The 16,992-nt window shown below is 34.8% G+C and overlaps 2 protein-coding genes across 5 annotated transcripts; one reads left to right on the forward strand and one right to left on the reverse strand.

Annotated features, from left to right (window-relative positions):
- Positions 1-244: 244 nt before the first annotated feature.
- LOC108218495 (uncharacterized) lies at positions 245-7,194 on the reverse strand. 2 transcript variants are annotated; one of them, XM_064091911.1, is made up of 10 exons: positions 6,963-7,194; positions 6,656-6,784; positions 6,442-6,481; positions 4,867-4,942; positions 4,567-4,767; positions 4,248-4,460; positions 3,722-4,138; positions 3,583-3,636; positions 3,323-3,505; positions 245-576 (listed from the first exon to the last, which is right to left on the reverse strand). In XM_064091911.1, the coding sequence occupies exons 1-7, from the start codon at positions 7,003-7,005 to the stop codon at positions 3,785-3,787; spliced, it is 1,056 nt and encodes a 351-aa protein (XP_063947981.1). In that variant the 5' UTR covers positions 7,006-7,194; the 3' UTR covers positions 245-576; positions 3,323-3,505; positions 3,583-3,636; positions 3,722-3,784. The 2 variants fall into 2 exon arrangements, with proteins under 2 accessions (XP_063947981.1, XP_063947982.1); XM_064091912.1 differs by having other exon boundaries at positions 245-3,505; positions 3,591-3,636; positions 6,963-7,149.
- Positions 7,195-8,496: 1,302 nt separating this feature from the next.
- LOC108219256 (NO-associated protein 1, chloroplastic/mitochondrial) lies at positions 8,497-16,674 on the forward strand. Of its 3 annotated transcripts, none has more exons than XM_064091940.1 (13): positions 8,498-9,041; positions 9,439-9,624; positions 10,333-10,419; positions 10,763-10,842; positions 11,576-11,657; positions 11,750-11,770; positions 13,190-13,235; positions 13,612-13,727; positions 14,319-14,432; positions 14,574-14,672; positions 14,744-14,833; positions 15,824-15,933; positions 16,200-16,529. In XM_064091940.1, exons 1-13 carry the CDS (start codon positions 8,619-8,621, stop codon positions 16,456-16,458), a joined length of 1,713 nt encoding a protein of 570 aa, XP_063948010.1. In that variant the 5' UTR covers positions 8,498-8,618; the 3' UTR covers positions 16,459-16,529. The 3 variants fall into 3 exon arrangements, with proteins under 3 accessions (XP_063948012.1, XP_063948010.1, XP_063948011.1); XM_064091941.1 differs by having other exon boundaries at positions 8,588-9,041; positions 14,565-14,672; positions 16,200-16,674; XM_064091942.1 differs by lacking the exons at positions 15,824-15,933; positions 16,200-16,529 and adding an exon at positions 15,195-15,321 and having other exon boundaries at positions 8,497-9,041; positions 14,565-14,672; positions 14,744-14,941.
- Positions 16,675-16,992: the final 318 nt, after the last annotated feature.

The raw sequence follows: 16,992 nt of genomic DNA on the forward strand, positions 1-16,992 counted from the left end.
TCCTGTTAAATGTCACAATAAAAAATGAATGTCCTAAAGATATTGAATATCATTGTGTCTTATTATTAAATTAATAATATATGTAAATAATTATTACAAATAAGGTAAAATATAGGAATAGAGATTTATTGAAATGGAAGTAAACTAAAATTCTATTAATAAAAATGATTTAGAGAAAATTAGTAGTGTCTTAAAAATAAGACACTTATCAAATGTTCCCTGTTTTAAGACATTGTTAGGATTGTTCAAGCGCTCATTTCTCTCATCTACCAAACTTCATTACGCCAACAATTTACCAACCCTATGCACATACATTGCTCCACTGTGTCACAAAATACATAAAAAAACAAAGAAAAATGCATAGCCGAACACCATTCAAAACATCTGTTTCCTACTTTCCCTCTTTTGAAATTCAACCATTTGCTTCTCATGTTCAGCCTCCATAGTGCTTAACCTCCTCAACAGTCCAGGTAGGACAACTTTAGCTCGATTGTAAAGGAGAGCATCCACCCATTGGAAAAAATCACAGCAACTGTTGAAACGCCTCCCAACATTTGCATATGTCCAAGCCACCCCCTGCCATAATGACAATATTCCATGTCTCGAAGCTATTTCAGATCAGAATGCAAGGAAGAAAGGAAGAAAGATTAATTTTACTAGGATTTTATTCAGGTGGTGTGTTCGCTTTACATATATACACACAAACAATAGGACCATTGTTTTTTGTTAAAACCAACTTTTACCCCGGCTTTGTTACTGTTAGTGTCTTTTTGACGAGCGCCACGCTTCTAAAAGGCGGAGGTGAAGTCCAGCCATATATTTGTTATATTGGAAGTCTAGCCACTTTTTTCTAACAACCTACATACTCCGGCCACCACCCTAAAATTTACTCTTTAAGTGACCTAATATTAATTTGGTTCATAAAATTTCAACCAATTAACCTAAAAACAATATTCAACTCAGACCTCCGAGTACATGATGAGTTTGGTTGGATCGGGTGGGGTTGATCAAGTTGTGTCGTATGATACTTTTAATTTTTATAATGTCAAACAATCAATCAAATATCAACTAAGAAGATCATTATAACCATTACACGTTGCATATATTATTAATATAAATATATAATATCAACATGATAAAAATCCTAAGTCAAAGATCAAAGATTTAATATAAATGTTTCAAATCAATCAAGAATCAACTATGGATCATTATAAATATGGGTACGGTCCCTGACATGATTGTCAAAGAGGTGTCTAAGTAATTTATAGACTTTGGGTCGTTGGATGATTATCAAACGGTCGGGATTATAACAAATTTTTAATATGTCCAGCGCTTTTTAACCACTATATGGGGAAAATGATCCCGTCCCGCGCTTCTTTTTAAGAAGCACTGGACGAATCTTAAGAGCGCTGGACATGTTAAAAAAAAAATGTAATAATCCTGGCCACTGTATTTCATCTAACGGCATATGATTGCTTGGACTGGTACCCTATAAACATTACACATTAAAGATATTGATATAAATATATAATATCGGCACAATAACAATCCTAAATCAAAGATAGAAGATCGAAATTATAAAGTCATACGTAGTCAATTACAATATCGAAATTGGAGTAAATGATAAATAGACTTAGGACTAATCTAATGTAAATGTACAATCAAACTCAGAAACTAAAATTACAGTTAGTCAATTATAACTGCTAAATTTAAGGGTAAATGATGAATAAGACTTGCGAGTAATCTAATGGACTGTTCATTATCAAATTACGGCTGCTAAATTTAAGGATAAATGATATATAAGATTTACGAGTGATCTAATGGACTATTCCTTATCAGGCTATGCTTATGACTTGTGAGACCAGCGGACTGGGTTGAGTTGATTCATGGTTGCGCTCATTTATAACATACTATTTCGTATAAAGTATTTAATTCTATATATTGTAAATAGCATAGGTAACTAAAGTCAAACAACTATAATGTATATGCATTCAACTACTACTAAATTATTACTTCAAATAAATATATTGTATTTTACAACTTTAAATAAATTATTGTATTTTACAGTGATGGGCTCGATATTCGTTCAAATATACAAATGGGATTTGTGTTCTGTTGTTTTTATTTTTATATATACACCAATGCAAATACATTTAGTTTCCAAGGGTTATGGCTAATTCATAATTAAACTCGATTCTTGATTTAAAATTGAATAACCAAACTCAAATTGTGTGCAATCATTCACTTGCATACTACACTCGTGATTAACTTGCAATTGAATAACCAAGCTCAAATTGCATGCACTTACGTACTAAAGTACTAAACTCCTGAAAATATGCATCTCAGTCGCTAAAAAAAAAAAAAAAAAACAGACAACCCTGTCATTAAATTTTCATTAACCTTGAACAGAAGTTCCTCAACTCAAAAAACATGCACTTACACTAGAGAACAGATAAAAACTTCATTCTGAGTCATTGAAAATCAAAACACTTGCACTGCATTAAGTTCCATTAACTTTGAACAGCGTTAAATCTCGACACCCAGGAGCCAACTCGGCTCCAACTCATATGCCACATAACGGTCCACAAACTCAGCATCAACTCATATGCCAAATAAGGGTCCACAAACTTCACCGGAAAATAACTATACCTGACTTAAAAACCAATAAAAATCAGACTTTCAGACTTAAAGACCCAACTCATTGATCGTTTCATCTATGAGGAATGGGTTTTGGGGGAACAAATAAGGAGAGTTAATATTAAATGTTAATAGTGCAATGGGCAAGTGTTCTAATTTAATGGGTTGGGTCGGGTCGGGTAAGGTTACTGAAGCATGGAGATGTTAAATAGACATGTCATGTCACATTTCCATTCATTCTATCAAAGTGTTATGGCAATACTTGGATGCTAGTTTTTCTTAGTTTAGTGAGTTGCCTGCAAGCTTTTGAGTGTGATGACAAGAGTTGCAAGCCTGTTCAAATATGATGCAGCCATTTAACCAATTTTTCATCAAGTAATATCCAATTTAAATGTGGATTACTAGGGTTCATTGCGCCCTCCTGAGCTTGTAAGCCACCATTCATGTTTGTCTTATACATAGGTTTATATTTTTTAGCTAACATGTCGTATATGTTGGTTTATATATTTTAGCGACAGCTTCCACAGAAAAACTCAAATGGGTTGGCCAATGGCCATACAATTTCTTTTGTGTTTTTCTTTAGGTGAAACTCAGGTTCAGATGAACTCAGTGATTACATAAAAATCGAGCTTATCCGGTGATGTCGAACAGACCAACAGATCAAATTTTGAGATTTGTGGGTTACCTTACTGTTGAGAAGATTTCAGCAGCTCGACTACACATGCACATAGACGGACCTTCCTCTTCTTAACTATTTGAATAAATGTCCAATGAAAACCCCCAAAAGATCAAAGTTGGGAGCAGGATTTTGGTCCTCAAATCGACCTGTCCACCCTTCTCTTTATCAGTCAGCGGGCACCCCCTATTCCTATAGTAAATAAGAGTGTGTAAAAGTCTATCCTAAAATAGATCATGTCAAATTTGCCACAGTAAAGTTATACCTACCTCATTACCTTCCTCTATTTATATTTTGGTGATAGGAGTTTAGTCTCTACAAAGCTGTGGGAAGAAAAAAGAATTTTACCCATGAAAATATAATTTGAACTCCAAAACATAACAAGCATAAACAATTAAACATGTCTACCTCTTCTGACTACAAAGTTCAGACATTTAGGTACAGAATTCAGTAATATGAGGGGACAGGACTTCAGGGTGACCTTCTGTGACCACGCCTAATAGGGGAATGTGATCTGCTCCTGTTACGTTCTCGGTACCTATCTCTACTTCCCTCTCTTCCATTTCTAGAACTGTTGTACTTCCAATCTGATCCTCTTCCCCCTTCACGGCTTCCCCTTCCATTCCTCTCGTGAGACCTTTGACGATCTTGGTCTCGAGACCTACCCCGCTCTCTGTCTTTATCACGATAACGGTTTCTATCTCGATCACTTGAATTGCTTCTTCTACGTCTACTCTCAATTTCATTTTCCCTCTGTTTCCTTCTTTCCTCCACTTCTTTCTCCCTCGCTAACCTTTCCTCTTCTCTTGCTTTCTCCTTAGCTTCCTGGTTGCTCAAAATGAAAGATATTATTCTCACATATCTAAGCACTAGCAACAAAAACAAATTCATATCGAAAGAGAATAGTGAAGGTGCAGCTGTATCCATATACTACCTTAAACTCGGTCAGGAAATCACGGACCATGCCATAACCAATATGCTGCTTGCCAGTGACGTGAGACTGAGTTCTCTCAATCGCATCATTCGCTATAAGGAAAGAACCACAAGTTTCGCATAGAGCCATCTTTTTCTCTTGTGCAAGCATTAAAACTTTGTCATTCTGGGGTTGCTGAGTCAAGGCTGTCTTCTCTGCATTAAGCACATCCACCTGTGAAGAATAATGTGCAACCATAGATAAAGCTTCAATGATCTAGTGCCAGCAGAAACATGACTAATACTATAATTACTCTAAACAGATTAAATCCAGTTCTCACCTTTCTCATTAATGCTTCAGCTTCATCCACTTTGCCTGCTTCACCAAGGGCCTCTACTTGTTCTAAAAGATTCTTCATTTTCTCCTCCAGAACAGATAACTGCTCGGATTTTTCAACTGGAACCGCAGGTGGAGGAGGAAGTTCAACTTCTTGATCAAGACGTTCTCTCCCGCGCCTCACTCTTCTGTCCAAGTCCATTACCTTATAACATAATCAAATCATGGAAGGACTATAAGCAGGGGGGAAAAAACAGAAACCAGTGACTTCTAAAAGTTAAAACATTAAAAAATGTGAACTCACCAACTTCTCACAAAAATGAGCCAGGTCCGCTTCGAACTTTGGCACATACGAATCATGTCTTGGGGAAGCCTCAAAACTAAATAATGAATATTAATACAACAAATCCCTAAGAAAACTAAAAGCATTTCTTGAGGAATTAAAAGAAGGGAGAGTACAAATTTCAAGATAGCATGTTACAAGACTTTCAAATAGGTTAAATTTATTACAATTCTTCTGAATACATTAAACGGATAGGGCTAGGACAGCCGTATGTCATCGCATACAAATATGCTCGAGGATATAACAAACTACCAAGTAATAACATGAACTCTGGAAAGTATCACATACCTAAAAAAATCTAATATGTTCTAAATTAAAATAAATCAATAAAGTAATATACACTGAGAATAAAACGAAAAGAAAAAGTACGCAATTAGCACTAAAACCTGCTACTATTTACATGAACAGGCAGTTCATATTTGAGCTCTAGAGTCCTGATAATAGCAATTTTTCCTAATTAAAAGTCAAACAAGCTCACACTGCATATGGAAATATTATGAGGAAAATGATGAAAAAGATCAACAGACTACTATTACTTAAGAGTTCATACATATTTACAATGTTCAGAAATAGGAGTCCTATACGTATATCCAGCTGCCAGTACAACATTATTGTAGTGATGGTTAGGATAAAGTCTCAGAACACATAGGCACATATGGGAATTATAAGGCACAATAGCAAAGTAGCATGGTGAACAGCCTACGAAGAAGAACCACCACATAAAGCAGAAAAAGAGATCTGATGTGGCAATCACACACCAATGAACACGATAACCCAATATGGATTTTGTTTGATAACAGTCTCTACAGAGCTCATACATCTTATTTAAAATATGAACAGTTAAACACTGGCATTATTGGCATTGACAAATATATCGACTGGCCTAATTTGATATGGAAGTGAGTTTGAGGTCTTTTATAGGTACAGCAGAGATGCAACAAGTTTTTCATGATACCACCTTTAAATTATAAGGCGGGTACTTATTAAACACCTTATTTTCCGATTAGTAATTTGTATTTCCGCTGAATGTATTTGATTAAAAAGGCTATAGATTGGTTACCTCAATGAAAAAACCTGCTACTGCAAGAAGCCCAAATTCTTATTAGCATACCACGCATGTCACTCATATTAAAAGTTCCACCCTACACCACATTTGTATATCAGTGATTTATAAGGACAGATATCAGTTACTAGCCAGGACTATTTTTTGCTGTGAACTTAATCACCTACTTAAGGTCAATAAATTAAACACATATTGATATTATAAGCAGTTGAAACATTATCAAACATTACAAAAGGCAGACATCAATAATTATGGACGCAACAAGGTAACAGATTCAACACACATTATAATTGCTATATGAAACCTCTAAAATTTAGTAAAGGCAGTCTTATAGATGTACCAAGGTCAACATAAGAAACATGCATCTTAAATCATCACGAAAACATTATCTAACAAGCCGTAAACCATTAACCCTTGGCAAAAAATCCCTCAAAAAAAAACTCATAAGAAACCTACATAGCAAATATGTTTACCTGTCTTTCAATTTCTGGTCATGAATCTTCGGGCACGGTCCTGACATAAACATAAACAAAGTCACCATAACAAAAGAACTTCACAGTAACAGCTACAAAACTAATATCTATGCCACTACTACTAACAACATAATGTGATTAGCAATATCTTATAATTTCCCGACGACTAAAATTAAAAGAACCCGAAAAAACAGTCTGAGAAAAGAGAACGCACCTAAATCGCTCCTCGTGTTGACAAACAGATCATGAGGGCAAAACCGAACCATATAAAAACTACACACTTCCTTATCGTCCCAAGTTACTTCCTTATAACCCTTCCTCTCTTCTTCAGTTAAATTGCGAGCTGAAGTTACCACAACAGTAAAAAGAGTTATAAATTCTACATCTATGACTTCAAAACAGCTAATTCGTGTAATTAGCAGCTCCAATTATGATATGTTCGCGAAATAATTAAATTTGATAGAAGAATTAAATGATGAATTAAGGAGGACATAAGAGAGTATAGTGATAAGAAAAAGTACCTGCGCCCATGAGTTCATCAAGTAAAGCACGTTGAGCGTCCATGGTGGAATGATTAAAACCTAATTTGGGGGAATGGGGGATATTATGGGTGAGGGGTTTGGTTTTTTAGGGTTCTTATAAGACGGGTGATGATTTGATGTCTTGGGTGAACGAATGTTAGGGGGAGACGCCGACCACAACGAGGGGGGACTGTTATTTTAACGAGTAGTGCTAGGTGCACATAATTGTGTACAGAAAATTTGTACATAATGACGTGGCAGGTGATGTGGTGGGTTTTAATTGGGGTGGTTGGTGTAAATGCAGGGGGGCCATCCAATTAGAATCCACCACATGTTATTATGTACATGTTTTTGTACACAATTATGTGCACAAAGCATTTTCCTATTTTAACTTCAGATAATCAAAATAGAAAACAATTTCTTATAAATTAAATTTAATGTTTTAATTCCGGCAAAAAAAAATTTAGTGTTTTACTAATGGGTCTGGGTATATTTTTTATTTTTACAATTTCTTAATTGGTTTTGCACTTTTACCACGAACAATATATTCCACGACACTCTCATTTGTTGGTGTTTCATTTACAGATGGTTAGTTCCACAATCACTTAAATTTAGTCCCCATTATTGTAGGAGTCATGCTCCCCTATTTTATCAGGTATCGGTCATATTATCACAATTTTACGCATAACGTTCAAATATCATGTTTTTTTTTTTTTTGAAAGTAACAAATATCATGTTTTGAAAAATGACTCTAAATATTACATTGTTTAGCTTTTCTTTAATATAAAAAAAGGCGTGTAGCGTCTATCATTTTTTTAGCCCAAATCCATATAAAATCACCTATAAATCCTTAGAATCGTGCCGTTAAATGATATAACATTATGAAGTAATCATATTTTAAAATATCTTTTATTGGCATGTCGTGTAGAATTTTAATATTATATATCGTGACATTACATGATGTTGTGTTTTAACATGATATTGTGGGACATATTTTCATGATATGATAATTAAGACATTTCAGTTCAAAATTGTGATATTTAAGTGTTTTTCCTTACTTTTACTTGCCATTTAGAGTTGTAACTTATAACCATTAATTTTGGCCCAAACACACATTAGCATCCATATATTTTTTTTATTACAGTTTGCAACTTAAAATTTATAATCCTTATATTTTCTAACCTAAAATCATTTTTCCGTTTAAATTGTTATAAACTCTTTAAAAATTCAAGATAATCTAGGAACTCTTTAAAAATTTAAGAATTCATCATCTCTCCTCTGTTTTAACAAGCATTTAGCATTTTTTAACTTTTTATATATGAATATAATTTCAACATTACTTTTTTTTCATTTTTCCCACTCACTTACATGAATAGAGAGCAAATATAAAAAGAAACAGTGAAGTTAGTCATCTTTTTCAATGTTTAACTTACTAGGAATCATATATTATATTATTATATTATATTTTAAAAAGTGGTGTAAGACTGCAAGAAACACATCGAAGATGTTTTTACTTTTCCTCCTCAAAGTTAAGAGCACAAATAAAGAGTGGAGCAGAGATGCTCAAACTCAACTATTTATTCCATTTTCGTTATAATTTCAAATAACATGCGAATTAACTCCCCATCGCACTAAATTAACAGCAAGTTCCCGTCTATGTTCTCTCTATCAATGGCGCCTAAAACCCTCTTTCTCTATCCTCTCTATCCATTTCTTCGTCCCCTCAGTCCCCCCAATTTCTCAACACATCTCTTCATCTACAATCCCAAGCCTCTTTACATCACCTGCCACTCCACTAATTCACACCAAAACAAGCCTCATTCTCAATCAACGCCCACAATTGAGCCCGGCGGGTCCGGAGCCGCGGCTCCGACCCGAGGAGACATCTTCCTTGAACGACAGCAAGCTCTAGAAGCTTCCGCGAAAGTGATGTTGGAGACTAAGAAGATTAAGAAAAAGAAGAGAGATAAAATGAGTAAGGGCTCTGGTGTGGACTATAGTTGCTATGGCTGCGGTGCTCCTTTGCAGACGGTTGAAAACGATGCTCCTGGTTATGTCGATGCGGATATGTATCAACTGGTATCGAATTTGACTGGACATAATCATAATATTTTTGTTATTATCTGTTGCGATAGTTTAAATGATAATGTGAGAATTGAAGAAATGAATAGAATTGTGTCGAGTGTGATACTAAATATGTGAGCTACAAACCTTAAAGCAAATATGTGGAATAAGTACTTGCTTGCTAATTAGAATTTTTAATTATGATTCGGTTTTAAGTTAATTTAGTGGAATTTAAGTGCTGGTCCTTCCTTCTACTATGGTATGCCGATACAAATATCGTTTAGAGTTGATGATAATGCTTGACAGTGTGTTATTGTTGTATGTGGTATATATAACCTGTATGTGTGTATCTATGGTGTTGGTTTGATTTCTGAAGTTTTGCGGTATATGGCTTATTGTGGTGATTTTTCAGAAGAAGAAACACCATCAGCTTAGAACGGTTCTTTGTGGTAGGTGCCAATTGTTATCTCATGGTCATATGATTACTGCTGTGGGTGGCAATGGAGGTTATGCTGGTGGCAAGCAGTTTGTTACAGCCGAGGAGCTCCGTGAAAAGCTGTCTCATTTGAGATATGAGAAAGCTTTGATTGTCAAATTGGTAAGAGATGTGTCATAATTAATGTGGCGGAGCAGAATATAATTTGGTATTTTCTAAATATTTGATTCTATTATTTAGAATAGGTGTATTTGCACTCTCTGGTAGTAGTTGCTTATCAATCGGAAATCATATCGATTAGATTTTGAATCTTGTAAATTGATGAATATTTGATGAATATGACCATTTTTTTGTGTCCTCCAGACTCGCTGCGGATGTGGGTTCTATCCACCTACCTTCTCATGCATCGATAATATGTCAATTCTTATTCTTGTACAAACACTGCTGTTAGAAAGTTTAATATCAAGCACTCATTGCTCTATGATTGCAATATTGATGTTTTTGTGTTTTAGGTAAAACCTTCAACAGTAACCACTAAGATTAAACATATCGAACCGACTGAATCTTTAAAAAGACAGAAGTATTACTAAAATTTAGCAGATTGAACATATTTGTAATATAGGATAGTAATTGTACCCTACTGAGGGAAGGAGGAGCCTTTAAATTAGATGATAATATTACTCTATTGAAGGTTAGTGGCTATACCCTGTTTAGGGAATGGCAGATCCTTTATTAAAATCTTTTTCACTAAAAAGATTCAACTATCCCGGCATGTTGAATCTTAGTAGTCCTCATTAAAGTTTTTTTAATTTAATGTCCTCAACTGATTCAAAGACTTGGGAACTTTCTCTTATGATTAGTAATCTGCAGGTTGATATAGTAGACTTCAATGGAAGCTTCTTGGCTCGTGTGCGTGACCTTGCTGGTGCTAATCCCATAATATTAGTTGTGACAAAGGTGATAATTTTACTTGATCAGAAATCCATATGGATATCTTCTATATCTTAATTAACTATTCAAGCCTCAAGCCGCATAGATCTTCAGGATCATTTTTAATAATTTTATATCGAACACATGCAAATGGTGCGGGAGATTCCTGGCACTAAGTTTAGGTTAGGAGATCTAGCGCGTTCATGGTATTTCATACGGTTTGTTATTGTTGTACAACATGTGTGTGATGCAAGAGGTACATGATAATGATATCTGGAACTAGTTAACAAAGCATATTGGCTGTGGTGGTGTGGCCTATGCATTCTAATTTATTTTTCTGATGCTCATTTTTTTACCCGCTTTCTTTAAGGTTGACCTCCTTCCCAAAGGAACAGATTTTAATTGTGTTGGTGACTGGGTTGTGGAAGCTACCATGAAGAAAAAACTTAAGTAAGCAGTACGCTCTATGTCACTTATGTCAGTCTTATCCGTTCATTTATTAAATGCATATTGGTATACTGTTTAGTAATACCAGGTATGTGAATTGTGAAATATTTTTAAAAGAGTAGTCATGTTAGGTATAGTACAGTTTTTGTTCATCTTAGGGTTTGATTATTGCTAAAATTAAGGCAATAGAGCACTAGTTCCATTTTGGTGTGAAAGCAAGCAGCCAACAAGCTGATGCGACAGGCATATTAGCCGCCACTGTGCGTAGAAGCGGCCTATATAATCTCAGGAAAGTTGCTATGAGAATTATTTGACCCTTGGCTTTGTATGCAATCGGTACTCAGGAGAGGTGATCTATTTCGGAGTTTTTATAGTTGATACTGTTGAGGGAGTGATCTGTAGCTAGTATTATCCATCATCCTATCTCTAGCCATCCTTTCAGTTGTCTTTTGAGATAATCAATAAAATATAAACTTTTTATGGTCCTAGCTGTGAAGCATATGAATAGCTTGGTACAGAAGACTCCATATATGAGACTATCATTAGTTTTAAGATTATGTCCTATTGACATGCTTTACCTTATGCAACTAATGAACCTTAGCAATCAAAAATTCTTAGCAAGTCATTTTAAGTTCTATTTATACCTGTGTTTTGTTTTTTGGAGAACCAGGGACTACCTTTTAAATGCTTAGAAGAGTTATGGATTATATTATAAGATAAATGCTGTTCCTTGCAGTGTCATTAGTGTCCATTTAACAAGTTCAAAGTCTTTGGTTGGAATTGCTGGAGTTGTATCAGAAATTCAGAAAGAGAAAAAGGTAAATATGAGCTATAGTCATGGAAACTTTCATCTGACCATTTCCTTCATTTTCTGCAACTTATATATTGTACCCTGTACCTTTTTTTGCAGGGGCGGGATGTTTATATACTGGTTAGTAAGCTCCTCTATTGGCTCTGCTTCAAACTGATCAGCTTATTGTATAATTCGTGCACCATATTTGCACATTATTCTTCACATTATTACTATAGAACAACCACCACTGCACCTGGTGGATAATAATGTGGATAAAGGAAGGGTTTTCCGTTTCTTGTTCCCAATTGTTTTTGTTGCTCAACTTATCTCTGCAGTTGTAATTCAGGGCCTATTTGTCTATAACAAATGAAATTATATGGGTTCATATGGTATAGATCTAATAAGTTCAGCTGATAGAACAACACTAGTGATGCTTAATGATAGATTTGGAATGAGCTCTCAAATACTCAATACTGGAATAATAATATAAGAAAAATCGGATGAAGGAAATACAAAGGATAAGCTAGACACTTGTGTGCTCTAGGACTCCTACCTAATAGAGGGGAAAATTTGACTAAAAAACTGACTTCTCTCTCACTGTTACTTTTGCATATATGGTCCTCTTCCCTCTTTTCTCATTTTAGGTTGACATTTACGTTTTACCATTGACCTGTTACCTTTGTGTATATGTTATAAGCATTGAGGGCCTATCTCTGCCAGCTGGACTCCATCATGCTAAATTGCCCCTCAACTAAGATTATATATTCCTATTGAAACAAATTAACTAAATTAAGATAATACCCAAAGGGTTCACTCGAACACAAACAGCTGTATGGTTCTACTTTCTTAACCATTTGACATGTACTAGTTCATATATTACCAATGGCCACCTAGTCTGCATGTTGCTGGAACTGGTTTGATTCGAGAATTAGGCAAGACATAGATGCAAGTCCTCTGAGACTTTTATATGTTAATGTTTTACACGGATATGCCAGGCATCGTTGCATTGTTTCTTATGGATATTCTCCATCACACTATTCAGGTAATCAGGTATTGATGAATGTATTTGCCAGAAATTTAATCACATATTAGCTCTATCCCATGCACAACTTTTCTTTTACTAGGGCATTAATTTTAAAAATGTATATTTTTGGTAGGAAAGTAGGGTTTTGATAGGGACCCTCCTCTACCTGGTACTCATACAACCATGCTTACAATAAGGCTCGAACCCTCCTTTAGAGAATCTATACCTAGGAATCAACTGTTTTTTGCTTATTGGATATATTTGGCCTTATATAATTTTTCTCAAGCTTTCTTTTTTATTGTTGTGTTTCTTTCTGTATTCATATGCATTGTTCAGTTTTCCAGTTATCTATATTGTAAAGTATATGATGAAAGTGCATGTGTCAACCCAAAATTGGTTCGTCAATTATCTAGTTCTCTCTATCTGCGCACGTGTTCTCTACATTTGTTGTTTTGGTTGCATCGTTCATCTTAGTTTTTGTAAAATCTCTCATTATGACTGCTATAGATAAAGGTTTGTTGTTTACATGCCAGGGTTCAGCTAATGTTGGAAAGTCAGCATTCATCAATGCTCTATTAAGTAAGTTTTCAATACAGCTTGAATTTTAAATGCAATCAGCTGACCAAACCCTCTGTTTCACCAAATTTATCTTTGACTTGCGTTTCATTCATATATAAGTGTTGTAGCTAAACTTACTACCTAGGAAGGCTGTGGAACTTAAGATACTCACCTACTCATTATAACATAAGTAATTAGGCAATGGGTCTACAGATTAGTAAATGCTTGAGGAATATTAAGACAGCACAGGAAACATGATTTTTACTTATTGACATAATTGACATTAGCATTAATTTGTCATATGCATGATTTTCTTAAGAACCTTCCGACTTGTTTATTTGTTGTTTCATATGTTTGTTGATTCCTACTCTAAAAACATAAACGCACTGTAAAACAGAAATGCTATCGTATAAAGATCCAGTTGCTGCAATGGCACGGAGATACAAACCAATTCAGTCTGCTGTCCCTGGAACTACTGTGGGTCCAATTGAAATTAATGCTTTCATAGGAGGGGTATGTGATGTTTTTCATTCCTAGTTCAAGCTATATCATTGTAATAGAAAACAATGTGTTATTTACACTTTTGGGACCACTAGAATAGATTGACTTTTTCTTCAGTTGGTTGTCTATATATGGATTCTGACAGACATTTTTCCCATTTATGCTGGAAGCCTTTTTTTTAAGACTCAACGAGACTGTAAAAAGTTAGCCTTCTGGCGACAGTCACTTCAATAATAACCTTAGTGATCTTTAATTTAATCTCTATCACAAATTAAAGATATTGTTAACCATTGTCCCACACTAGATGTTCCTGGTATTGTATATCTTGGCCCTTGGCTAAACACTTCATGTTCGACGTGTTTTTCCTAACTTAATTGGCACATTTGAAGTCCAAATCCATTGATCATGCTGGTTGGTTGGTGGATAAAGTTTGTTTATTAAAGGTTTTAAACACTTTATAAATTATACATATTACTAACATGCAACTTCATTCCAAAACTCCTCATCATTTATATTCATCCGTTTACCTGTTTTCCTTCATATGAAAATATATCATTCTTCTAATTACATATTATTACGTGATAATATTTTTCTGTGGTTCAGAAATTATACGACACCCCTGGAGTTCATCTCCATCATAGGCAAGCTGCAGTGGTTCATTCAGAAGATCTACCATTACTTGCTCCTCGAAGTCGTCTCAGAGGGCAATCTCTTACAGTAAGTGTTTTGTGGAGAAAGAAAACTTTTATTCTGCGCTTTTAAAAACATGCGTGATTCGTCTCAGTTATTACTCTTATACTCCTTTATCTGGGAGGTATGATGTTAATAGTGTATGTTGTCTGTGACAAGAGTGCTCAGGTTCCTGCAAATGACATGGCACCTGAAGTAATTATATCAAATGGCATGAACGGGTATTCCATTTTTTGGGGAGGTCTTGTTAGAATTGATGTTTTGAAGGTAGTCTATCACACTCTTTCTCATCTTTGTTGTGCGATGATGAATAATGGATGGTTTTATGCTGATTTCAGGTCCTTCCTGAGACATGTTTAACATTTTATGGGCCAAAGGCAGTTAAAACTTGCATTGTACCTACTTGTAAAGCAGATGAATTTTATAAGGTAAGACTTAGTATGTTCTTTACTGCTAACAGGAAAGACTGCAAGAGCACCTCAAAAAGAAGAGACGTATATCCTATCTAATAAACTTAAAGGGCACCTTATTTTTTGGTTATGTTGGTTTTTTAAGATACAAGAGGGAGATATATATCATATTAGGTGAAAGCTTATAGGAGAGACATGGAAGCTTGTAATTTTATTAATCAAAAGGCTCTTTATATAGAGCTCATACAAATCACATAAGCACGATTAGTGCCACATAATATGTTTATGGAGTTGCAAATCTTATCTAATTAAAGAGACATTAAAACATAATCAACTAATTAATATTTTCAGTTACAATTTTGAATCATAATTCCAACAGGTTAAGAGTGCTCTTGCACATTATTATGCAGGATTGGCTTGTCCAGTTTTTTTTAGTTATTTATTTACTCGATTCTGGCTGAGAAGGACATGGATATAGTAGAGTCTGGTGCCCGTGTAGAATGATGCAAAGGCATTACTTTTACTCGGAATTTCAGAGTATATAAAGTTTTACTTCTGTTGGTCAGACATCAGATGGAAGTAGTGGATAATTTAAGAAGTTTGAACACTGAGTTATCCCTGCATTTGTTTAACTGCCAGTATATGCATATTTATTTTTAATACCAAAAATAATTCTCTCACAGAAAAAACTATTTGCCCTTTCAGTGAATCAAGATGATGGTTTTATTTTAAATATATCTGAAAGGGTGATGGTACTTTCAAGATTTGTTTCTTGAACTGAATCGCCTATTCAGACTTCGAAGGGAAAGAAAATTTGATGTGGTGATTTATAAGAAATGGCTCTTTATTGAATTGAATACACTGCGCTATTGTTCATTGAGTCCATTTGTTTGCTGGCTATATATGCACCATATTTTCTTAAACAGGGTTGGAAGGATTAGGAAGTTAATTTTGGTTTTTCTTTTCTCCGTACATAAACCAAAAAAATGGAACATTTTTCTATTGCAGAAAGAAATTGGAATTCTATTGACTCCTCCAACGGGAAAGCAAATAGTTGATCAATGGTCTGGACTTGAAACACATCGCGAGTTACAAATAAACTTTGAAGATGCAAACAGGTACATATCACTGAGACTTTTAGCAGCCCAATCCAAGCTTCTGGTTTGTAATTCAAGGAATGTCGTGAATTCTACAAAGTCTAGTCCATGGAATATCAAGCAATAGAGATTTCCGTACTTAGTTTTCCTATTATTGGGACTGTAATCATGGCTCTATTGCTTATATCTGTCGTATGTATTAAGAATTTTGTTAATCGCATGTTAATTGATTTTTGCATTATATGAACTGTGATTATTGAGCTAATTTTCTAATTCTGCCTAAGCAGGCCAGCTTGTGATGTGGCTATATCAGGTCTTGGATGGATTTGCGTTGAGCCTGTAGGTAAAGGAGTGGGTGTATCATCCGAACTAAATTTGGAAGAAACTGAAGTTGCAAAAGAGCTACATTTGAGAATTCATGTTCCAAAGCCAGTTGAGATTTTCATCAGGCCTCCGATGCCTGTGGGGAAGGCCGGAGGAGATTGGTATCAGTATCCAGATTTAACAGAGAAAGAAGAGGAAGTAAGACCAAAATGGTTTTTCTGATACCAATGATAGTGGGTGGCTTTTTTGGGTTTTCACTTGTACCGATTTTAATGGTAGTTTTTTTTTTGGTTGGGGGTGGGGGTGGGGTCAGGGGTGTTAATAGTATTTAACATTATATATAAAAAGGAACATTCATATATTTTTTAGAATATCTGAAATTAGAAGCAACATGATTGAAAATATATCATATTTTGTGGTACAAAAATAGACCATTACATGTTTTATGTTCAGAGAAAAGAAAGGGAGCTGCAAGAACCACAACTTAGTAACTTAGAGCAAGTCCAATAGGTTACCTATATGATGTCCAAAACTCACATTTAGGTAATGTGTCAAAAAAAATGCACTCCAACACTATCCTAGTGTTATCCTAAATCACTAGCACATCCTTAATTCTCCTAGTCATTACCTATTTATAAGTAACCCCTAGTCATTACCTATTTAATATTTATGAATAAAATAATCATCTCTCTCCTTTCTTTGTCTATTCTCTCCTTTTCTCATTCTCTCTCTCAAATTTATTATCAAAATAATCTT

This window comes from Daucus carota, chromosome 4, assembly GCF_001625215.2.
Source record: "Daucus carota subsp. sativus chromosome 4, DH1 v3.0, whole genome shotgun sequence".
Lineage (NCBI taxonomy): Eukaryota > Viridiplantae > Streptophyta > Magnoliopsida > Apiales > Apiaceae > Daucus > Daucus carota.

What these genes read in the sequence shown, in the direction of transcription:
- LOC108218495 (XM_064091911.1), bottom strand. Translation starts at nt 7,005, where the DNA reads ATGGACGCTCAACGTGCTTTACTTGATGAACTCATGGGCGCAG. An exon ending in GACCAGAAATTGAAAGACAG is followed by an intron (nt 4,943 to 6,441) that starts GTAAACATATTT and finishes TTCATTATTTAG; the next exon opens with TTTTGAGGCTTCCCCAAGAC. An exon ending in ATTTCCTGACCGAGTTTAAG is followed by an intron (nt 4,139 to 4,247) that starts GTAGTATATGGA and finishes TTGAGCAACCAG; the next exon opens with GAAGCTAAGGAGAAAGCAAG.
- LOC108219256 (XM_064091941.1), top strand. Translation starts at nt 8,619, where the DNA reads ATGTTCTCTCTATCAATGGCGCCTAAAACCCTCTTTCTCTATCCTCTC. An exon ending in ACCATGAAGAAAAAACTTAA is followed by an intron (nt 10,843 to 11,575) that starts GTAAGCAGTACG and finishes TGTTCCTTGCAG; the next exon opens with TGTCATTAGTGTCCATTTAA. An exon ending in TTAGAATTGATGTTTTGAAG is followed by an intron (nt 14,673 to 14,743) that starts GTAGTCTATCAC and finishes TGCTGATTTCAG; the next exon opens with GTCCTTCCTGAGACATGTTT.